We start from the raw sequence: 25,891 nt of genomic DNA, 5'->3' as shown, positions 1-25,891 counted from the left end.
ATGATAAAAATACAAACTTTTCAAACAAATTAAAATTAGTGTATTCAACAGAGTTTAAAAAAGTAAACACAAGGAACAAAGGTTTCTATCCTTTGTAAAAAAATTAAACTTATTTGAATCCTAAATGGTAGCTGCATTTTGTGTTGTTTCAGAGAGACCCTGAGGAAAGGGGATGTTAGCAATTGTTTTACCTGTCCTCATGACTTCCAGTACGAACATCCTTCATGGCAGCAAATCCGCAAGGCACTCTAGCATATTTATTTAAATTTTCAATAAGTGTCTTCCCTACTTCAAGGTAGTAAGGATCTCCTGTAGCCTATTAAAAAGGAGAATATATGTATAATATATATAGCTTATATATTACCACATATCCATTCAGCAAATATTTATTGAGTATCTACTAGGTGCCAGGCACTGTATCAGGCACTGAAGCACATTATATAGAACTGAGTTCTGAAAAAAAGCTATGAATCTGCTTTACAGAATTTCTTAAATACACAATTATAAAATTTAACTATATAACCTTAGTTTTTAAATTTCTAATGCTCAGAAAGGCTGCCTGACTGAAGAAAGGCAAGAGACATGCTTTAGAAAGCAGCTCTAGAACATAAAATTTCTCTTTAAAGAAATGTTTACATAATATTTTTTAAAGAAGAAAACCTTGCATGTCAATTCTTGCATCATTCAATAATTCTATGGACTAGATGAATAAGAACCATGATATATCCAATCATTATAATATTAAAAGGGGACTCTGAAAACCCAATTACTATTATGAAAGAATGAGAGATCCAACAGAGAATGGAGGCTAAACTTTAAGTAAAATGGGGTATATTTTCTTACTTTATATAAGAAGTAGGTACTTTCTGCAAATTCTGGCCTTAAAGGATGTTGAGCCCAGTGTACTCTGAAATCTGTGGTAAATGCCTGAACAAAACAACATACAAAAGGCATAAAAAATGTGATTAAATAAACAAGTGGTTCCAGAATATATATATATAAATAGGTAAAAGCAATTAAAATAGCAATCAGGACATTTTCATCAATAAAACATCAATTTTCATTGCTTAAAATAACAATTCATTTTGCAAAGGCTGCTATTTTTACCAATTAAATTGATTATATTTTCAGTGATCATTCTGGCTATTAGAAAACTCAGAAAAACTCCGTAATGAAACTCAGTAATGCCACTACATGGGTCCTGGTGGTAAACATAATTGTGTTTTCTTTTTATCCTTCCCTCTACTTTTTCCTCTGAATTATTACTCTCCTAGTTCTCATATTTATTTTTAAATTTTTTAAATCGACAAATAAAAGTGACATATATTTATGGTATGTGACATGATGTTTTGATATATGTATATACTATGAAATGGCTAAATCAAGCTAATTAACATATGCATTATCTCATATAGTTCTCTTTTTTTGTGGTGAGAATACTTAAAATCTCTCTTAGCAATGTGCAAGCATACATATTTCATATTTTAGCTTATATTTTCTAACAGCCTCAAATCCTTTGTGGAATAAGACAGAGCATTATTTAGAAATAAATAAAATTAGTCTATTTGAAATTTATTCAATAACATAATCAATTGGTTTTTAAAAGAAAATAAAAATAAAAGCAAACAAAAACTTTTATGGGAGCTAAATAAAAACTTCATTTGTGATAGATGTATTAATTGAAACCTCAGTTTATTCTGTATGGATATGAATTTTCTACAATGCACAGTCCTACTCACCTGAAGGCTAATAAAACTATACTTTCCAAAATAAACACTTTAGGAACCCTTCTAAGTTGGTAGAATGCTTAGATATCTCACAGAGGGTAGTCAATAAGCGGGGATAGAACAAGGCCATACACACATTTGGAAATTTTTAATGGTACATTTCTGGAAAGCCAAAAAGTATGCTATTAAAATCTTGTCATATTAAGCTAGCAAGAATATTTATTACTAATATGATGTATAAAAATCAGGAAGAATAATTCTCAATCAGCATGAGGAAGAGATGGCATTCTCTACATTTCCAGAGGGCATGTGTGAACAACAAAAGTATATCTAATATATACTGTTTTCATAAGACAAGCTTTAGAAAATAAAAAGTGACAAAATCTCCCTAGCTGGTAGGTACATACAAGAGTTAGAATGAGAGAATATTACAATGGCATAAGTTAGGAAGAGCTGAGAAGAACTAAGCTGGGAATTTTTTTACATAAAATTTTAAAAATGTCAGCATTACCCTAAATCAGACTTCTCTTAACACACAAAGAAAAGCAAAAACATATATAATACTGTACAAACCAAAAATAAACTATTTAATGGGAAAAAAATAAAAAGAACCAACAAGCCTTGAAGATGACATTTTCTACCTTTATATTAGCAACTTATAGTGTATATGTGTATGTGTGTGTGTGTGTAAGATTATTCCAAAAATTATTTGCTTACCTCTGGTAGAAAATTGTGTTTTTTAATCACCTGATATAACATTTCATGAGTTTCAATAGCAGGTCTAATATCCCCCTTTAACACCTAGAAATCAACAACAATAAAATTACCTAATAAAATATGAGCTGATTTTATTTCTAATCATTACATAAACAGAAAAATGTATACAAATACAATTCTGAACTGCAACTATGTTTTGTAGTTCAGTTTTAAAGATCAAAAATGCACCTAATTAACATCATCATCTTACATTCATATTAAGAAGACAGAATTCTTTATACCTGCAAGCCTGGGAAGAAGGCAAGCAGAGCATCCATCCAAGTCCGAGCATTCAGCATTGGTTTGTGGATATGCACATCAAGTAGAAGAGGTGGCTGGCTAATATACCTCATTATGGCATCATAGTGCTAAAAGATCACAACATGTGTTCATGAAAGTTAGATGAAAAAAGAGGTACTACTCTAAACACAATAAATAGCGCTGTGAATAAATTAAACCAAAATTTGTATATAAATTCACTAAATAACTACCAATTTATATAAATACTTAAGTTATTTTAGATGGAGATCTTTCTAAAATATATATGTACTCCTTTACGTCCTCTAACTCACATGCAAACTATTAAAGACTATCTGTAATATAGGACCTTCTGAGAAAAATGGAACTGAACATCTCTATGTCCTGTGGCGTTAGCCCGTGGTTGGTATGCCTTTGCGGCCCACTGATGCTCATAGGCCCCCTTGGAATACAGCTATCAGCTTCTACATTACAGAATTTGCTTTTTCCTGTATCTTGGAAGTTTGATCCCTTCTCGGCTAACAATATTTTGGTGCTCGCTACTATCTAAACTAATGCAGCTAATCACTGCTGCCACTCTTATGGTTTGCTATCTCAGCTTATTATGGTCTTAGAAAACTCTTTTTCCCTTCTTTTGTCTTTTTCTCCTAGATATTTCTCAGCTTTGACAAAAGGCTGTGATAACAAGCCAACAAAAATAGTTATTTGTCCCCATTTACCTCAAGAAATTCTTGTTATAATCTAATAAACAATCTATGTGATAATTTTATAAAGTATTCAATTAATGACTTATTAACTTTTACTAATTTTTTTTGCAAATTTACCTATTATTTAATCACTATTATTGAATATTGGCCATAGGTTAAAGGCACTGCTCTAATCACTTTGAATGCATAAACTCAATCCTCCCAATAATCCTATAAATAGTACTAGTACTCCCATTCTGTAGATGAGAAACAGAGGCAAATAATATTAGTTACTTGCCCAAAGTCACAAAACCCGTAGGTGGTACAATCAGAATTTAAACCAGTACATCTCCCATACTTTCAATCACCATGTCATACTGTCTCATACATACGACATGGATGAACTGATAGGTGAGCAAAGAAATGCTAGATTAGTTTAAAAAGAATATAGTGATATAACTGATGAGTTTGCTATATTCATTTCAGTTTGCTTCAGTTAAAAAGGTGATTCAATGGGGTACAATAATCCTCCCACTTTTCCCAGAAAACACGCTTGTGGTTCTGAGCCAGTCTTAAGACTTGCTTTTGAAATGAATACTCACTAGTTTCTCCAGGTCTTCAAAGCCCTGTATCCTTGGTGTAATCAAAGACTAAGCCAAACTTCCAAGATTTCAAAAAGAATTGAAATACAAAGGAAAACGCTAACTAGTAACATATTTCAATAATTCTTATCCTTGTACAAACAAGATTAGGTAAAACTCAAATCTATTACATCTCTTATTGGCAGATCTGCAAAGTTTCTAATAAAAGGTGAAAATAAAACTACTTTATCAACTGATTTTTTGGAATGTATATCACTTTTTACGCTGTCCCTGTTCAACATCATCAGGAAATACCGACAGAAAACCACTACACATTTTAAAAATTATTTTTACAATGTCATTCAGGTAATGGAGTTTCTATAAAAATCTGGACTCAAATGAAATTGATTATAAAATATAAAATTGTATCAACTTACTGTGTTAAATCTTTCCAGAAAACTGTCATCTCCAAGCAAGACATAGGCTTTCAACAGATATTCATAATATGAATCAATCCCTGCTCCAACTCCACTATCTATGGAAACACAAATGTGATTTTTCATTAAACAACCGTTAAATTTTTTTTTAAAAAAAATCACTTAGTCAAGATTTCAAGGCCTGAAAACATTCAGACTAATCACAATGATACCACTATAACTTACTACTGTAACTTCTTATAATCAATACAAAACTTTGGAAAATGTACACAGTTAACTAACCCCTAAACAACACACTACCTGATTCTCAAAACCAATGGTTATTTAACAACATGCAAGGGTAACAATAAAATATCAAAGAACTTTCACCCACTTAAGGAGAATAGAATTAGTGGCAAATAAGACAGAAATGTTTTTACTTTTTCCATGTTTGTTTTTAACTTTGCTTCATAAAGCCACTGAAAATTGAGTCTTCTTTCAAGTATAGGATTTCTAACTTAAAATTGTGATAAATGAAAAAGCCACAAATGGCATTTTTTTCCATAAATTCATATACCAAAAAGTAAAACACAATCCAACTGAATTACATATACTTCCCTCTTCTCCAACAGCTTCAGACATTTTTCTATATATTTTGTATTATTATTAAAATCAATTCTAATTTATGCAGATAAGAAAAAAATGATTTATAATGAATCATCTTCAAAATTACCTCTACATACTTCTACTCCATCCCTCCATCACCACCAAATCTGTTGCTAAAGTGACAACGATGTAATATACTCTCTGAGGGGGCCCAAAGCAATCTGTAATGTTAATTTCTTAATTTTCCAAAGACTTCAACTTTTTGCCAATATAAACAAAAAGATGCAAGTAGCCAAAAATCATCCAGTTAATAGGAGGAAAAATCCATACAATATAGATTATTTAATGTTTATTTATGCCTTTCCCTCAAGCTATAAGCACTCCTTAGATTAGCATTAAATTACATTGTGCACATATATGACTACACCAGTTTAGATTTGCCCTGGAACAGATAATTATATTTAAAATAAATAATTTTCTAACTATTTCATAGTTTAATTAGCTCTTAGTTTCACTAGGTGGAAAATAAGCATCTTGTGTTCTTTAAGAAATTGGTATGTATAAATGAATAGTAAATTCACTTAAATCTTGAGGAAATCTAAAGATGAAGTCTCTTGTTTTGCTTTTTCCTAAAAAGGAAAAAAGAACCAAAGCCAAGAAAAATTAAAGAACAATAATAATATCTACTCTTAAAAAGAAGAAATGTTATCTAACACAAAAATGAAACCTATAGATTCAAAAAAACACCTATTTTACTGTCTTAACCAGTAAAAAAAAAAAATGATAGGCAGGTGGAGTCTAGACCACTTAGAACTGAACCAACTCTAGACAAAAATGAAGATGATACAATGCTATGACTGCAAGGAAATGATTTTAAAAATTTCACAGTTTTCATGTTTGTAGCAATATATTGATGCACAAAATATCAAAAATACAAGGTCTGGATTTTTCCTCTTAGGTTTATAATACACTATCAAACTTCTATTTAATGCATTTGTATTTGCATTATAAATGCATTAAGCCTTCTCTGTTTATGTGTATGCTATGCAAGCACATACATGCTGGTACGTTACCATGAAAATAATAGTTCTTATCTCAAACTAGTGACTCGTCTTTTTACCCATATTTATATACATTTCATTTCTATTGTAAGACACAACATTTTTCTAGTGGTACATTTAAATCAACATATTATGTTATTTTAAATCTTCATTTTTAAATGAGTCTTTTTAGTGTTATGACATAATGGATTTAATTTAACAGCTGAAGTATGATATGGTAACCACACTGTACTATTTAATTCACAGATGTAGGAAAATATTTGATTTTTAAACTATAACCAAGATGAGACTAGACAGTTACAAGCAGTGAAATACTAGAAAACAGTGAATGAATACATAAGATGATTTTTCATCAGTGGCCATTCAATATTTTGCTTTTAGGAACTTGGAAGAAATTGTCTTGAGTTTCAAATGTTCTGGTAAATCTAGTCATTTCTTAGCTTCCTCAGTATCACCCTGAATTACTGAAATAACTGACTCTGAAGAGTCAAAAGTTCTTTTCTGTCATTTAGATGACACAGAAAAATTTTATACAATACTGAATAAAGGTAATAATTTTAATATGTTTGAGTTAATAATTTTATAATTTTTATTTATTTAAATATAGGCAGTTACCTTTTATTTTACATATAAACAAGATAAGCTTTTTAGAAATAGAGAAAATGTATAAAAAAGATGCTTTCATTAAGAATATTCTAATTTATTTCCATTCATCTATGCTTATCAGGGTGTTTTATAAAGATAAAATCACAGTTCTTTGTACAATTCAATATCCTGTTTGTTCATATAACATTGTTACATGTTCCTTCCCATGCTCCTGATTTATTTTAATAACAATATTCCAACACTGATGTAAAATAATTTTCTTAGCTTTTTTTATTGATGGTTAGACTGTTTCCCAATTTTCTGCTATTTATAAATAATTGCATGGGAACATCTTGGGAACAAATAATTTTCTATGTTTTGTATTATTCCTCAGACTAGATTCCCAGAAGTAAAATTATTAATCAAAGGGACTAACATCTCGTTACTGGGCACTTACTTCATAGTAAGTGTAGTACATGCCCGGCACTGTTCTAAGCACTTTACTTTGGTTAACTCATTTAATCCTCATACACAACAACTAATTACTATTAATATACCCACTTTACAGATATGGAATAGAGAGGCACACAGAGGTTAAATAAGTTTCCCAAGATCACATAGCTTGAATCCAACAACATGACCCCAGAGTCTACGCTCTTAGCTACTATATTTCTGGAGGTAGGAGAAAAAAAGAATTTATTAAACCCATATTCTTACTAAACCACACCTTGATGTGAGATGGCTGCAGAAATCTGGTTCTCTAGTTTTCAAATAAATTATAGAGTTTCATCTATACCCTATACCTATAATGCTATATCCATTAAGAAATAGAATACTAAATCATGTAGAAGAAGTGTGTCACATTTGGCATCAAAAAAGAAAATCTGGCTAAATTAATTAAAATTCCAGCAATCTTGTGAGAACCTATGCTTTATAGTATCCCAAAGATTATTTTAACAAATGAAAATTATTTATTTCCCAACCATTTTGAGGATGCAAAGGCTTGGTTTAAAAAGCCTAACTTACATACCTTTTCGTACCCAATCTCCAGTATGAATATTTATAGTCACGCCCACTAAATTACTACTTCGCTGTCTTTTTTCCCAGAGAAAATCAAGAGCTTTTCTGGCATATTCCTGTAATTTAAGAAAAAAAAAAAAGGAAGTGCTATTTGAAGAACTAAGTATCTTTGGCAAATAGGAAAGAAACAAACAAAACTCAAAAGCCAATAGGATGTTTTAAGAATTAGGTTAAATTTCTAAGATAACTATTTATAAACAAATTTCCTTAAAACTCAAAGCTTGGCTCTTTTTCAACCAATCAGTGTAGTTAGGAAAGACTCTGAATACACTATTCAGAGGAAGGCTCACTTTGATGGCTCACTTTCATCTACTCTTTTTGTTTTTTCTTCATTTCATCTACTCTTGTAGCACAAGTTCATATTCACACACATGTATTATTAAATTATATTAATTGCTTACATAATTGATATACTTGTTAAAGTAATTTCTACCACTTAAATGCAAAGTAAAAATCTCCCTAGATACTCTTATTTAGAAAACTGGAAGAGAATTTCAAAGGTAGTATGCTATCTTTGAAAGTCATTTCAGATCCTACTTTTTAAATGGTATGCAAGTTCATTAGTAAAAAGCTATTAAATCAACTAGGCTACCAAATATTTGATAACAACAAACTTGTAACCTTATGACATGTTTTTCTTTTTCTCATTTATTTTATCTACTAGACACTAAATAAAATGAGTTGTGAACAAATTTTTGGCTTTGGATGAAAAGATGTTACAAAATATAAATGCAAAGGGCAAGTACAGGCAGGTTTCTAAATTAATTTCAGAGCATGAACCTATTTAGCACTGCAGAAGGACTTCTATAAAAGAAAAAGTCATTAAACCCATTTGCCACTTGGCAGATTACAGAGTGTAAAATAGTTATAATTCTTTACTCAAACTATGCTGATTTCTCTTAAACACAAAGCAGGTTATAATTTTAATTAAATGGCAGAATTTCAGAGCCAGGAAACTTCAGAAAGATTTCCCTAGTCTTATTTTACAGCTAAGAAAACAGGCCTAGTGAAATTCAAGATTAGCTAGAGTTTAAAATTGAATTACGGGACAAAAAAATAATATGAGAATTCAGATCTCTTTATATATATTAGACCAAGGGTCAGCAAACCTTTTTGGACAAGAACCAGGTATTTTAAGTGCTATGGGTCACACAATAAATGGCACAATTACTCAACTCTGTCACTGTAGCACCAAAGTAGGCACAGATAAAAACAAACAACTGAGCATGGCTGTGTTCCAATAAAGCTTTATTTATAAAAACAGGCAGTGGCTGCACTTTGCTCACAGACTGTAGTTTGCCAACCCTGTATTATATCAATGCTTTGTCAACTGCATCTTCTCTGACAACAAATTACTGCGTATTCAAGAATTTTTTTTTTTAAATCATGACTTTCAACAGATTTATTAATAAACACAAAATAGCCCACTGGAAAGAGTATGGGTTTCAAATTCAGAAAGACATGGATTCTAATTCCAACTCCACGCATCATCTACCAGCTGTGCAGGTCTGTCATACTCTTTGAGCCTTATTTTCCTCACCTGTAATTGCATCAGTATCTGAGAGTGTAGTTATTAAAGTATGCAAAAGTGTCCACACTTTTTAATGAAGGGAAAATATTAGTGAACAAGATATAGAGCAAAAACTTAAGTTTAAAAGATTAACCAACCAAACATGATAAATCTGTCCTTGAGACATTTGAACATACAGACATACATTCAAAGGCATACATACATACAAAGTCAATTTGTTTTCTTCACATTCAGATCTAGTATCTGTAATGCTACTATACAGTCCCTATTTCTGCTTGTTCTGTTTGCCATTTGTTGGATTTTTAAACATTAACCTAAGTCATATGCTTGAAAAAGAGGGTGCTTTGTGTTACCACTGCACTCCAATGACATGCTTAAATAATTAGATTTTTTTAATGAGAGACATAGCTAGTCCACAACTATGTGGGGATATTAAGTCTTTTGGATAATGAATAACATTTCCCTTGCAGTAAACAAATTTACAGATTAGAGTCTCAGTCAAGACTTAAGAACAAAAATTTCACTGTGTTTTAGAAGATTAGTGAAGGTTTCAGAACTTTCAGAAGTGCAATATGGAAGTCTAACAAATAAAACACAGGGACATAGTATTTCATAAGACATTTATGATATCAAGGAGACATCAAATTCATTTAAGCAATATAGCTAAAAAAATTTCTAAGACTAAACCTAAACATATACTTCATAGTTGGTGAACAAAATGCAAAGTTGGATTTAACATAGCTCTCTCACAATGTTCTAGGTTTTTGACAATTAAAAACCATGTAAAGGAATTTAGACAAAAAGTTCACTAAAATAACAGTAATTCTCCAACTAATAATCCTAATATTTAACCAATGAAGAAGATATAAAGGTAGTTATGCCCAATACCCAGGATATCAAAGACCGTAAAAAGCAAACCTCAAATATTGTTGCTCCTGTGAATCGACTTAAAGCAGCAAATTCAAGGATCAAGGTACCTGCACAAGCTGTACAGGTATCTGTCTCAGTTCCTGTCCGAGCTTCTGGTTTTCTGATGCCAAACTTTAAATTAATCTGAATACAATTAGAAAATTGTCATTAGCAGTTATCAAGACAATGACTTTCTGATAAGAAACTACTTTTCAATCAAGTCTTTGTATAAAATCATGAAAATAATTCATAAAATAACTAAACACTGAAATTCAATCTGATGATCTCTGACTTTCCAATTAGCATGTAGGGAAATATATTCTAAGCATATAATATTCATGAAGTAAGTAAGCTTTTATTTCATTCCATCCTCAATGACATCAAAACTCAATTACTTCCCTTGGAGTAAACAAGTGAAATGATTATAATCCAAGGGAAATTACACAGAGAAGGTATCTTTTATAACAATTTTGTTCTCTGGACAGTTTGAACTAGTAAGTACAAGAATAGGGAAGTAGACCAGCCTTAGAAGAAATTAGGGTTAGTTTAGAATTTGTGAAAAACCAGTCTATATTATATATTAACTAGTTCATCATAGAGAAAAAACGGATTGTTATGGTATACATTTGAAAGGAAATTAAAATTTCATTTATGGGTTTTAAGAGTTTGGAAATATAGAGTGTATCACCTTGCTGGCAGGCTAACAACACAAGGGAAATTTTTTCAAAAGAGTATTTCTTTATTAAGTGGAAGACAACCAAATAGGCCACGAACGGTAGCTCATGCCTGTAATCCCAGCACTTTGTGAGGCCAAGGCGAGTGGATCACTTGAAGCCAGAAGTTTGAGACCAGCCTCACCAACATGGCGTAACCCCATCTCTACCAAAAATACAAAAATCAGCCAGGCATGGTGGCGTGTGCCTGTAATCCCAGCTACCTGGGAGGCTGAGGCACGAATCTCTTGAACTTGGGAGGCGGAGGTTGCAGTGAGCTGAGATACCGCCACAGCACTCCAGCCTGTGTGACAGAGCAAGACCTTTACTATTACTATATGAATCTGGATTAACTAGACTCAAACTGAGCAGACACTGATTAAAATTAGAATATTTTTCAGCAATCCAAATAACCAACAAAAAAGGAGGTATATGCCAAGGATTCAGCCAATAATAAATAAACAAAAAAAATCAAACATAAAACATCACGAGTATACTCTTGGTTCAGTTATTATTCAAACTCTATATAAAGAGAAGCTCAAAAAAATTTATATTTCAACTTATCTGCAGATATCAATTGCTAGGTATACCTAGAGCCTTAACAGTGTCCAATCAACAGATTCCAGGCATTTCTAAACAAACACCCCCTCAACAACAACAAAAAAACAACAAATGTGAAATGTAGGTGAGAGATGGGGATTTGATCACTGTTAATGTTGTTCTCAGTACTGCCATTTATCTTACTTTGTAAAGTGCCACTTGAGACATTTTCATGTGCTATTAGTCTAGCAGTACCCCTCCATCCCCTCCCAAACTTATAATTATCTCTACCATTTGTACTTTTGTAGGATTAGCTAGTTTTAGGTAGTTCTGCACCATAAACAAGAATGAAAAGTATCTCCTGCCCCCTTATGCTGCCTGTATCCCTATCTACAGAACTAAAATTGAAAATTGATACTAAGAATAATTAATCTAAAATGAAGCAATCCTTAATAAAATAAAGATGTAATCACATGAATTACTCTAAGTTAAAGTATAATTTTACAAATATTTGCAATAAGAATCAACAGTGAAAAATATTTTCTGGTCAGTTCCATTAATTACTACAATCAACTAATCAATATTTATTGCTTACTTACCTACCATGTGGGGGATATTATGATAATATACAAAGGAATAGATCCTTGTCCTCAAGGAGCTTAAAATCCAGACAGAGCAAATAAGACAGATACATAAATAGAGAAAATAACTAACAATGAAAAGTCATAAATTAAGTGCCAAACAAATGGAAGCCACAAGTGCTAAAATGTGAATTTCAGAAAAGGAAATAACACTGAATTGGGAGTAGCTGAGAGCTAAGAATGACAAAGTCTAAGAGTAGTCATAAGAAAGCAAAAGGAAAATAGAAAAGAATAAACATCTCTGTATTCCACTTTCAGTATCTTTTCCCTTAAAATGGAAATACTTTGAATCATAAGCGTTTTAGTACAATAATACTTAAGATGTTTGTATATTGAACTGTACCCCAAGATGACTGCTATAAAATTTGTAAAAGGACTATTTACTAACACAATTATCTATAGTATCTGCTCATTTAAATCTTGTATCCTTCCTGAAGATAAGTGGTATTAAACAACTTTTTTTTTGTTTGTTTTTTGTGGGGATGGAGTCTCACTCTGTCACTAGGCTGGAGTGCAGTGGCACGATCTTGGCTCACCGCAACCTCCACCTCCCGAGTTCAAGCAATTATCCTGCCTCAGCCTCCCAAGTAGCTGGAATTACAGGCACACACCACTACATCCAGCTAATTTTTGTATGTTTAGTAGAGATGGGGTTTCACCATGTTGGCGAAGATGATCTCGATCTCTTGACCTCGTGATCCGCCCGACTTGGCCTCCCAAAGTGCTGGGATTTCAAGTGTGAGCCACTGTGCCCAGCCAGTATTAAAGAACTTTTAAATGCAGAACCAAGATGCATTTCAGCATCCAAGGGGCACTACCATTTCCACAAATCAGGGAAGAAGGGTTCAGTGCTTTTTTTGCTTACGGGATCCTCTTGTGGATCTAGGGGCTGGCAGATAGGTTCTTGTCCTGCTGACTAGGACTCAAATGACTGGGTTTAGAGATGGCACTGGTAGCAGTATATATTACTGCAGAAATTAGTAATAAGGAGCTTATTGTCCTGCTTTCTTGAGAGGTTTAAGACAAAAAGAGACGAAAGTAGGAATAAAATAAAGCATGAGGCAATCTAGAATCTGGTTCCTCCTAATTCTGTGTTCCTGAGAGTCACAAGGCAATTTTAAAAAGGACACCTTTTTATTGCAAAGTAAAGGCATAAATTACCTACACTAAACTTGTTTACACTGTCTTTTTGCTACACTAGAAAATCCTTAAAATATGTATAAATCATAATAGAATTCTTATTAACCTTATATTTTATGGATATAATCATCTACTCAACATTTGTAATGAGGTCTTATCTGAAAAGCTGGCAAGTTGCTTTTAATTAACTTTGAGGAAATGGCATTACAAAGTACGTACTAGCTCTAAAGTTTATATATGAGTTTAAAAAATGACCACTAACTCTTACAATACCATTTCTGTACAGTACATTCTTCTGAGTTAAAACCATTAATGCAAATACTATCAATTACATATGCTTATCTAAGAGAGACTGATTACACAAATTTTCATGGGTAAAAGCATACTAAGCATGTATAAGAAAGGATGGGACAGCAGTTATTTTTCTTCTATTGTCCTATTATAAAAAATCATTTTTAAAATTTTCTTGACACTTCAGAGTATAACAAAATAATATAAGTTTCTTTGTTTTACCATAATGCTCATAGTATCTTCTGTTTTAATTCCTTGCCTGCTTCTCATGTTACGGCAAAAGTAAAGAAATGCTAGATTCCTCAAAATCTAACACCTCCATTTATAACAAAAACTAAAAGTATTTACTAAAAGTAAACTGAATTAAATAAATGTTTATATATTGTTTAAAACAACTTTGCTTTTAATTTTAATATGCTAAGAAAAAAATGATCAACAAATTTAACTGTACTAATAAGCAAAGAAATCCATATTAAAATATAATTCAATTTTTCCTCATTAAGTTGGCAAAATAATAATATACAGTCACAGTTAAATGACACATGTACTTTTACACAACACTGAGAAGTAAAAAAGAATCTTTCTGAAAAGCAATTGGGCAACAAGTACCTGATATCTTAAAAAGCATTCCCTACTCAGTGACTTATTACTTCCTCTTCGAGTAATTTATCCTAAGGAAGAAACTAAAAATGTGTAAAAAGATGTGTATCAGAATGTCCACAGAGGCCGGGCACAATGGCTCACATCTGTGAGTCCAGTACTTCAGAAGGCCAAGGTGGGAGGATCTCTTAAGCCCAGGAGTCTGAGACTAGCCTGGGCAACATAGTAAGAACTCCATCTCTACAAAAATTTTTTTAAAAAATCAGCCAAGCATGGTGGCACGTGCCTGCAGTCTCAGCTACTCAGGAGGCTGAGGTGGGAGGATCACTTGAGCCCAGAAGTTGGAGGCTGCAGTGAGCAATTATCACACTACTGAACTCCAGCCTGGGTGATAGAGGGAGACTATCTCAAAACAAACGAACAAACAAAAAGAATGTTTACCAGACAGCTATTTAAAATATCAACTAGAAATTTAAACAAGAAGAGATTTCATTCTAGTCTGTTTAATTTTTAAAAAGTGCTCGTCACAACTCACTAAATTGATAGGTAAAGCATTGCCCTATATCATGCTATATCTCCAGTCAAAGTCAAGGATGACTTCTTGATGGAGGAAATGAGCCTTATTTGATTTGACTTATATTTGTAGAGAAGTTATGCCGGGTGATAGAGATGGTAAGCCTAAAGGCATGGAATGAAAAAAAAAAAAACTTAGAGACTCTGGGGACACTATAGATTGTTCTGGCTGAAATGGAACAATGATTTCACTGGGATATGGAAATAAGAGAGAATGTAAGAAAGTCTACTGCCAAACTACAAAAAATGCTGAAAGTTAAGGGACACTCAATACAATAAAAAGAGCCATACAATTTTTGAAGATAATTTGACAAAAATTAGATTTTAGTGATACTGGTTTTTCAAGTGCTCTGAAGCATAAACCAAGAGAGAAAGAAAAAGACAGGTATAAGAAAAAAAAAAAACTGACAGAGCTTGGTAATGGCTGAGGTATCTGTCTTGGATAAGAGGGAGAGAGTAATAGTGTTAATAAAGAATGAGAAATAAATCAGAAGAGCTATTTCCATCTTCAATGGCTTCTTTCCCTCTGCTTTAAATATAAAATTTTCTTAGGGGAAAACCAATAAAACTCCTTCAACTGACTTTATTGCCAACTCTCCTTTAACTATCAACACAGAAGAAATCTTAAAATAAGTGGTTCATTCCTATTTACTTTCACCTACTTTGAATACTTTCCTCTTTATTCACTGCAACTTCAAGGCTCTGTTTGCACCCAATTCTCAAGTTTTCTAGAACATTTCCTCCTTTCGAAGTTCCTTTCTTTGGATTTTATAATACTGTACACTACACTACTTCACGGTTCTCCTCTTAAATCTCTGTGTACTTTACTTTCCACTGGCTGTCCTTCCTCCTCATGCCCTCCCTCTGTCCTGTGGGTTCTCTCTCTGTCCTCTTCTTTGGACAGTTAACACCTACATACTAACTGCTTCAATTATATCTTCTACACAAATAATTCTGTGCCCAAGTTCTGGTCTAGCATCTGTTCTTCCTTCTGCAGCATAATCTAATCTGTAATGTAATGACACATTAAAGCTTAAATTATACATATACACAATGGAATACTATTAATAATGGCCATAAAAAAATGAGATCCTGTCATTTACAACAACATGGATGGAAGTGGAGGACACTATGTTAAATGAAATAAGCCAGGCACCTGGGCGTGGTGGCTCATGCCTGTAATCCCAGCACTTTGGGAGGCTGAGGCAGGTGGATCACAAAGTCAAGAGATCAAGACCATCCCGGCTAACACTGTGAAACCCCATCTCTACTAAAAATACAAAAAATTAGCCGGGCGCGGTAGTGGGTGCCTGTAGTCCCAGCTACTCGGGAGGCTGAGGCAGGAGAATGGCGTGAACCTGGGAGGCAGAGGTTGCAGTGAGCCGAGATCGCGCCACTGCACGTCAGCCTAGGTGACAGTGGGAGACTCCATCCCCCCCCCGCAAAAAAAAAAAAATAAGCCAGGCATAGAAAGACAAATTTTGAATGTTCTTACTCATTTGTGGGAGCTAAAATTTAAAACAATTGATCTCATGGAGATAGAGAGTAGTACAATGGTTATCAGAGGCTGGGAAGGGTAGGTGGTGGGGATGGGGAATAGGGGATGGTTAACGGGTACAGAAACAGGTTAGACAGAATGAATAAGATACAGTATTTAATAGCACAACAGAGCGATTACAGTCAACAGAAATGTATCATACATTTTAAAACAACTAAAAGAGTATAATTGGAATGTTTGTAACACAAAGAAATGATAAATGCTCGAGGTAATGGCCACCCCATTTACCCTGATGTGATTATTATGCATTGTATGATTGTATCAAAATATCTCACATACTCCATTAATATATACCTACTATGTACCCACAGAAATCAGAAATAAAACTTTTTTAAAGCTTAAACTAATCTAATTATCACATCACTTAGAAGTATAATCAGTTAATTGAAATGAAAATATAAATTTGTTATATAGCTTTGAAGCATTTTTTTTCAGCCTCAAGCTGGTGAAGAACAATGGCTCTGATCACAAAACTTCATTTTGTAAAACAGCAAAGAAAGTATATAAAGACTCATATTTTTCAGAAGTACTTACTCTTGGATAAGGAAGGCCACTGGTAGTGTTGAAAGCCGGTAAAAGTTTGTAACCTAACTGCTTTGCCATTTGGAGAAGTTCATCATTGTACCACTGCATATATTCACCCTTTTCTTTCAGCATGATTGCCAGGGAGTGCCCACCCAAAAGACCCCTAGGATCACAGAGATGAAACATTATCCATATCTTATAGACAATTAAAAGTTACCATCTAAAAAGGTGTGGGTACTTTGTTATACAATTTAACATATTAAAGGAAAGACAAAAATTACTTAAACATTATTTACTTAACACTACTCATTTTATGGTAAACCATTACAATTACAGAGTCAATATATTTTTTAAAAAATTAGATATTCTATCCTGTTGTGAAGTGTTCTGCGTTCTTAAATAGCTTTAATTTTCTTAAAGAAAATCCGAGATACTACATTTAACAAATCTAACAAATATTTTAACAAACTTTAAATTTAAAAATTTAGTTGTATCACCATGAAGTCTTTAACTTAGAATATTATTTAAAACATAAAAACCTCTCGCTCTAGATTAATAAACTCTGTGTAAAACTACATAACAATTTCTTATATTTAATTGAAGAGTAGACTCACTTTGACAAAGAGGAGTTACAATAACATTTAATCAAAACTATAAAAATTAAATAATATTGAAACTTGAACTAATAAATCCTGTAATTTCATCTTTTCAAAATATCCTGGCCAGGCGCAGTGGCTCACGCCTATAATCCCAGCACTTTGGGAGGCCGAGGCAGGTGGATCACGAGGTCAGGAGATCGAGACCATCCTGGCCAACACGGTGAAACCCTGTCTCTACTAAAAATACAAAAATTAGCTGGGCATGGTGGCAGGTGCCTGTAATCCCAGCTACTCGGGAGGCTGAGGCAGGAGACTCACTTGAACCAGGGAGTCAGAGGTTGCAGTGAGCCAAGATCACACCACTGCACTCTAGCCTTGGCAACACAGCAAGAGTCTGTCTCCAAAAAAAAAAAAAAAAAAAAAAAGGCCCAAGAGCATTTCAAACTGTTTGTTGAGAGGTAATCTTATACATTCAGTTTCATTTGGCTTACCTGAAGAGGTGCTTCGCTATGGTTAACAAACTACGTAAGCTGGTGAAAAAAACCTGTGATGAAGCTGACTAATGTTCAACCTATATTCCCTTTTTAACAACATACAGATATTACCTTTCAGTCTAGAGACGTCTGTGAGTGATTAAATACAAGGTAATGCCACAGACTCTGTGTTTCATAATGTTCCAACTTAACATCTTTTAAACACAGGAAACTTCTTGCATGATTACCATCAAGAAATAAACAGTATATCCTAAACTTTTCTGATATTAAAATTATAGACTGGGCGTGGTGGCTCACGCCTGTAATCCCAGCATTCTGGGAGGCCGAGGCAGGCAGATCACTTAAGGTCAGGCATTCGGGACCAGCCTGGCCATTATGGTGAAACCCCGTCTCTATTAAAAATACAAAAATTAGCTGGGCTTGGTGGTATGCACCTGCAGTCCCAGCTACTCAGGAGGCTTAGATAGGAGAATCGCTTGAACCCGGGAGGCAGAGGCTGCAGTGAGCCAAGATTGTCACTGCACTCCAGCCTGGGTGACTGAGCAAGACTCTGTCTCAAAAAATATATATAAACAAATAAAAATAAAATAAAATTATAGCTTTAGTGTCTTTCATACTTACCCAAGAACTCTGATGTTTGTTTCAAAGACTGATACGACTACATCATTATCTAAATTAACATCTCTTAAAACTTTTCTCACTGCATCTTCAAATTCTTTAGTTTTATTTAAAACCTGGGAGAAGAAAATTATGAAATAAAGTTCTTTTCTACCAAGACAAGGAGAAACGTTCTTAGAATGAGCTATTAAAAGTCAGTCTACTTTAAAACTCTAAAAAGTGACTTACACAAATAATATTTCTAAGTATATTATAAAAATGTAATAATGTCTAAAACTAAAAAAATTAAGTATCTAATTATACAGCATCTTTATACACTTCTTTGCATACACTGAAATATTATGAGGACTTTGAAGCTACCATCATCAGACCTGTTAACTGGATTCTTAATGACCCAGGCTACATGAGGTGAGTTCTAGTAGAATTTGGCTTCTAAGTCAAAACAAAATTATAAACCATCCTATTCACCAGATACATTCTAAAAGTTGCTTTTATTCTCAGAAGAAAGCACTTTCTTCAAGGCATGTTCAATTGGTCCTAAACTATACATCACCTGCTAGCTTCACTCCATGGATGCCCTGTTCACTAAGGAGGCTACACAATGTTGTGGTCATACAATGTTGTGGTCATGCCCTGATTTGAATTCTGGTTTCACTCACTACCCTTGCGATCTCAGACAACTTACTTCCATTTCTGAGCTTGTTCCTTCATCTATAAAAAGAGGAAATACCTATTCTTATAGGGTTGTTTTCTTAAATAAGATAATGTATGTAAAATGATTTTAGTAGAGTGTCTGACTTAAGTGCTTAAAATAATTACAACTATTAACCATGCAGATCTAGAATCCTGACTAAACTAAGAACTTTGTGGATTCTTGCAATGAGCAGCAAAAGTAGTCCCTGTCATCACACAGGCTGCTATGATTTTTCAGTCTAAATTAAGGCCGCCCATGAGATGTTACCTAGAGCCTAAGTACATTAAAAGTAGTTTTCCTTTACTTAACTGTTTAATCTCTCCTTGTTTGATAATAATTTGTTGTGCTTTTTCACTTGATTTGATATGTAAAAATTCTAATTTATAAAACATTCCATAAGAGTATCTCCCTAAATTCAGTAAAAGTAAAATTTAGGGTAAGTCCTGACTAAAACATAACATGAAACCTGATTTTAAACTGACAGCTCTCCCTTCTCAATCTCAAAGTCCACATCAAGTGGGCAGCAATAAATGCAGGCACATAAAGTGCATCTATCACTTTTGGAATGAGACATAACTGTTCCACTATCCCCACCCTCCATACACATATAATTTTAGTATCACTTTGTTAATCTAATTCTTCTCCCTGGGTTTATCTCCTGGGAATTTTTGCCTCTTGAACTCTTCTAGCTTGTAATCAGACTCTTCCATATGTTTTCTTTAAGGCCAATAAACCAAAAACAAGGCACACAGTATTTTCTCTTTCTCATAGTTACTGTAATATAGTTTGCATATTCCATTAATCTCCAAAAAATGAAGCTGTGACCTTCAAACCCTGACTAGCTAAAAAGATCTAAACAATCATGATTTTTCTCAACCATAACATCTTTTTGAACCAAAGAGCTTTGGAAGGGATGCCCAGTCCCACTCCACAACAACTGAATCAGAATAACTTAGGAGGACCTATTTTTTTTAAATCACAAGTGATCCTCCTAAGCTGCTTTTAGAGTTGAGAATTTTCGTTCTTAAAAAAAAAATACTCCAGTGAAAGAAGAATGCAGAAACAACATTGAGAAGAGAAGCCTAGTTCCAAAAAATTACTGACACCCCAAAGGTTTTTTGTTTTGTTTTTTTAAATATTAATCACCACTTGGGATATTAACTGGAAGTTCAGAATTATGCCTTAAGGAAAATTCTCACAAAAGCCTACTTTTATACCATAATGATCTAAGAGTAAAAAACTAAAAAGATACTGTATTTAGAAATCATGACATCTGTAACTCAATCTTTCCCCTCTGTCATCACAAACAGTCCTGAACCAGAAATAAATTTCTGTACTATATGAGGTTGAAAAGGAGTACCAAGAAGTGACCACCTGATGCTAAAAATCACTGCTGGGAAAAATTAATTTTTTGCTTATGAACACAGCAATATAAAGATTCTAATTTAACAATTTTGATATCATTTTGGCATGTCATTATGGAACAACATCAATGATATTTTCTAAAGTTACTTTTTTCCAATAGCTTCAACCTCCTTGTCCAAACGGGGGAAAAAAGGACCTTCCTAATTAAGGTGTCATTACATAAGCTGACATCCCCATAAATTATTTGGGTATCTCTGTTATATTACATAATTCCATTTGACATCATCAACTCAACAGTGTAAAAGATTTATTTAGAAGCAAAGATCAGAACATCTTTAATTCTGAAGGCTTCTATTTCATACTTACTGTGTTATGATCATATTCATAATACTTAAGTGTGCATATCATGAATAAAATAAATCCAGGAAGAGTCAAACCTACCACAAGAGTGTCCAAAGAATCAATCAGTGTCAGAGAAAATCTAAGAAACAAGTGTAACAAGATATAAAACATTAGAATCCTAAATAGTTTATGAATGTACAAGTAGACTTATCTATATTCTATTGACTGGTAGTTTCTATAAATTAGTACTTCCATGTATCTATAGTTCAATGAAACCTATAAGGCTCTGAAAGAAACTGAAAAGCCTTTACATTTATGTTCAATGAATCTACATATCTTCAAGAGGCATAGAAACATTCACTAGCTCTGAAAACAAATGAAAATATTAAAACAGCAACAGTCCAATGTGCTAATGACTTTATAAATATTTTAAAAGTTACATAAAAGTTACATATATTTTAAGTTATATGCAGCTTAACAACTAACTTTTCTCTGATCCAAGATGTAAACTGATTAATCTTTTATAAATGATAACAGAAGGGAATACAGGAGCATAATGTAATACATAAAACAGTCTTTAAAATTTAGCCAATCCCTAGAAATATTATTATATGTAAACTGTCTGTAAAAGTCTAAGACTTGGGAACTCTGAGATGCCATGCCATGCCCTGTGTTAATACTCACTTTCCCAAGGCATCATCAACGTCACCGCGACTTGGCTCTTGGCCTCTAACTCGACCTCTACAGGTTAAAGGCATGAGTTCATCAGCAGGGTAAGCATGTTCCTGCAAGGAAAACTTTAGTAAGTCACTAAGGAAAATAAGAGAAAGCACACATCATTTTGAGAACATAACTTTTTCGCAGTTAAAAAATAAAATAATAGTCAAAAGTTGTACTAAATTTACACCCTGTGGAATCTTTTCAAAAATCTTTAATTACAAATGTAATACATGCTTGGAAAAAAGTCAAACAATACCAAAAAAATTTCTTTAAAAAACTGATAATCTGCTTCCCCTCCCCTCCCCAATCTCACTTCCTAGAGCTAACTAATGATAAGACTGGCATTTATCCTTCCAGATTTATCCCACATACATTCAAATACATACATATATATTATTCTAAAATTTTATTTACGAACAGGTGTTCACGCCATATGCACATATTGCTCTAACATTTGTTTACTTAAATCATGGAGTTTTCTTCCCACGTTTTTAGAATGTTACAGATGTACTCTATTCTAATAACTACAAACTGATAACATTAGCTAATATTTAATGAGTACTTATATTCTAAGCAATATTCTATCTATATATTTTAGTTAATTGTCACAATGCTCTGAAGTAGATTCAATTATCTCTAATTCATGGATGAAAAAACTGAGGCCCAGAGAAGTTAAGCAAGCCTAGATCACACATCTAGTAAATGATCCAGAATTCAAAGCCAGGTACCCTGACTCCAGAGCCTATCCCCTTAGCAGTACCCATTCCTCAAAGTATCCCTTTACTGATGAACATGGAGGTTGATTTCAATTTTTTTCTATATAAACAATGATGCAATAAACACCTATGTGCATGTATCTTTTGAACATATGCCAGTATTTCTATGTATCAGATACCTAAAAATAGACCCATTAGGGTCAAAGGTATGTATAACTAATTTTTGGTAAATGCTACAAATTGAGGATACCAATCTACACTCAATTACATTCTCACTAACATAGGAAATGATCAATAGTTCACATTTTGCCAATCTCCCAGGTAAAAGATGGTATCTAAAGATTCATTACTAATAAGGATAAACATCTTTTTGTATTATCCATTGCTATTTCTTTTTTGAAATGTCTGTTGATCTTTTGCCCATCTTTCCACTGGTTGCTTTTTTTGGCCAAAAGAGACTCTCGTAAATTATGTTTGTCACATACAGTAAACATTTTTCTCTTTTGTTTGGCTTTTAACTTTATCTTGCTTTCACCTTATGGTTTCTGGCTTTCAAGCATGCTTAAAAGGATACCCTGAGCCTCTGAAAATAGCACTGTTATACTTTTTTTATATTTAGATATTTACTCCATCTGGAATCTATTTTCATTTATAATATGAAATAGGAATGTAACTACATTTGCTCCCCAAAAATAGATAATTTTCTAAATACTACTTTTAAAACAATCCGTCCTTTCCCCAGTGACTTGAAATATTGGGTTCATTAGTTCTAAACTTTTCACGAACACGTTTCTGTAGTATTTATTCATTCTACAGATCTATTTGCCTATTCCTACTCCAAAACCATTATTTTAATTATTTTATCATTAAAATTATTTTAATTTTAATAAAATAATTAAATTTTAATTAATTTTAATTAAATTCATTTTAATTATTAAAATGAATTTAATTTAAATTATTTTATCATTAAAATAATTAAAATTAAAAGTAATAATTTAAATCGTTAATTATAAAAATTAAATTTTAATTATTTTATCATTAAAATCAATAAACCATTATTTTATTATATAAAAATTATTCTACTAAGTTTACCATTCTGGAGAACTTTGATATTTCCTTAAATTTTACTGAAATTTTAATTGGAAGAACTGAATTTGGGGAGAATTGATATCTTTAGCAATTGAGTCTTCCCTTCTCAGAATACAGTAGGTCACTGTATTAATTCAGATCTCTTTTATGAATTCAGTTTCATCCTATAGGTTGCACATATTTCTTAATATTTATTAATAGGTACTTTATAGTTTGGACTACTGGGATTTTTGTTATTTTAATAATGACCATGACAGATCATTTCTGGTGTAGATGGTAATGAAGTACATGGAGGAATCTTCCTTCCCTACCCACTACAAACACAATGAAATGCTAAATAAATGTTATAAATTATTTTTTAACACACAGTTGAGCTTGAGAATAAGAAATTTTCAAGTACCAAAATTAAACGGTGGAGTATAGAAGATAAAGCTGCACTGACCACAACATGGGTATTAGGAACAAAGACAGATTTTAGCGGGAGTTATGTTAATGCCCAAAGGACATAGGAGTTGATGCTGGTGGCCCTGCATACATGGCCACGAGCCAGGGCTAGGCTCTTTAAGTTGGGTGGTTGCTTTTGTGAAACTGGACTAGAACATTTCTACCTACTTGCCACGGGTCTTAACAGAAAAGAATAAAAACCATAAAGACCTGCTGATCTTTATATTTCCTTCACCAAGGGACAGTTTCTGAAAGATTCCTCTAAAATTAATAAAATATAATTATGAGAAATATTTTAAGGTTAGAATCGTGTTAAGTACATGTTTCAACTTTAGGTAATACTAACTCCCTGCACCAAGAATAATAGGATTAACATACTCATAATTCTCCCCCTCAATATAGGATTTTTGTCAGTTATGTTATTAGAGGGAGTCTCACTTTGTATGGTCTCACTATACACAAGTTTCAATTACTACAAATTCGTTACACACCCAACAACATGGTTCAAATTTCAGTTATCATGATATATTAACTGTAATTACATAAAACACAAACTTTGATGCTAGCTCTTTAGTCCACAAATCACTATGTAAATAACATGCTCATCATGATAGGTGATCAATCACATTACTTCTTTCAAAGTCTGTCAAGTGAATGATCACTCTGTTTACTCAGTTCACACAGAGATGATTGTATGTTGCCTCCTAGTCACCCCATGATAATCCTACGTTAACAGTTTACAAAAATGAACAAAGGAGAATTAGCCAACAAACATGAGAGTCTGGCAAAGAAATAAAAGGTGACAACACGAAGTGAAATTTGAATTGAACATAAATGAGGTTATCAACAAATTTTAGCTGACCATGGGAATGTCAACTTTCTCCATTCAAGAGACTACAAATAAGCAGCCACAGAAACTTAATAAAGGCCAAGTTATTGACACACATTAAGAAAGTGGTTGTGACATAAAGGTTGAAGATGTCACAGAAAAAGCTATGCCCACAAAAAAACTTCCCTCAGATATTTCTCAGAAATCCTCAGATATTTCATGACACTGAAAGAGCAAAGGTCAAAATATTTGAAGCTGATCCAAATTTAGAAAGGAGTATGCCAATTCACCAAGTATAGAAAAGATGCCTCCTCTGTAACTGAAGTTATACAATGAGAAGGCAGCAAGGAAAGCGCTGTTTAAACTACTCTTAATGAGTTTTTTGTTTAAAAAATAATAATAATAAGGCCAGGTGCGGTGGCTCACGCCTGTAATCCCAGCACTTTGGGAGGCCAAGGTGGGTGAGTCACCTGAAGTCAGGAGTTCGAGACTAGCCTGGCCAACATGGTGAAACCCCATCTCTACTAAAAATACAAAAAATTAGCTGGGTGTGGTGGCAGGCATCTGTAATCCCAGCTACTCGTGAGGCTGAGGCAGGAGAATCGCTTGAACCTGGGAGGCAGAGGCTGCAGTGCGCCGAGATCTCGCCATTGCACTCCAGCCTGGGCAACAAGAGTGAGACTCCGTCTCAAAAAAAAATAAAAATAAAAAATAAAAAATAAAATGAAACGACCTTAAATTTCAATGTTTCTAATATTTTTAATTACCATATAGTAAATAATAGTTTTGCTATTTTTTTCATTTTTCTTATCTTTATAACCATCAGAAAGAAAAGTTTTGATGCTTTGACAAAGACTTTGAAGGTTTATAACATCTACATTCTGGTCTGGAACCATAATTCCCCAAGTTGCTAGTGTTAGAACCCAAGTGGAGTTGATGCACAGCATTTTTCTAAGGCTTCTCCAATTTCTTAGTTTTTACTTTGTTCATCTCTTGATTCCCTGATATACTCAGGTATTTTATTGCTTATTTGTTTTAAAATAAGAGTATAATGGGTATTGTAGTTCTCTGATATTCCTGGGTTAGGCTGTCTTTTGCCTTATTGGAAGAAAAATTTGAATGGTTATAAAATGGCTGGAACAGTTTTTTTTCCTTCAGAAGTTTGAAGATACAGTTCTATACTCTTCTTGCATTTGCTGGGTGT

The 25,891-nt window shown here is 33.0% G+C and overlaps 1 protein-coding gene across 7 annotated transcripts in view; it reads right to left on the bottom strand.

Moving 5' to 3' along the window:
* Positions 1 to 25,891, bottom strand: part of EDEM3 (ER degradation enhancing alpha-mannosidase like protein 3) — a 65,569-nt gene that overhangs the window by 26,397 nt on the left and 13,281 nt on the right. For all 7 annotated transcript variants that reach the window (XM_004028043.5, XM_055367453.2, XM_055367466.2 and 4 more), the window contains 11 exons: positions 21,574 to 21,674; positions 20,989 to 21,028; positions 18,492 to 18,604; positions 16,787 to 16,940; positions 10,206 to 10,340; positions 7,707 to 7,812; positions 4,446 to 4,543; positions 2,726 to 2,851; positions 2,445 to 2,528; positions 844 to 927; positions 192 to 316 (listed from right to left, as the gene is read on the bottom strand). In XM_004028043.5, the coding sequence (XP_004028092.1) occupies positions 192 to 316; positions 844 to 927; positions 2,445 to 2,528; positions 2,726 to 2,851; positions 4,446 to 4,543; positions 7,707 to 7,812; positions 10,206 to 10,340; positions 16,787 to 16,940; positions 18,492 to 18,604; positions 20,989 to 21,028; positions 21,574 to 21,674 (1,166 nt within the window). The remainder of the gene's footprint in view (positions 1 to 191; positions 317 to 843; positions 928 to 2,444; positions 2,529 to 2,725; positions 2,852 to 4,445; positions 4,544 to 7,706; positions 7,813 to 10,205; positions 10,341 to 16,786; positions 16,941 to 18,491; positions 18,605 to 20,988; positions 21,029 to 21,573; positions 21,675 to 25,891) is intronic.

The sequence above is a fragment of the Gorilla gorilla genome, chromosome 1, assembly GCF_029281585.2.
Source record: "Gorilla gorilla gorilla isolate KB3781 chromosome 1, NHGRI_mGorGor1-v2.1_pri, whole genome shotgun sequence".
NCBI classification, from domain to species: Eukaryota; Metazoa; Chordata; class Mammalia; order Primates; family Hominidae; genus Gorilla; species Gorilla gorilla.
This window is presented reverse-complemented; position numbering and strand designations above follow the sequence as displayed.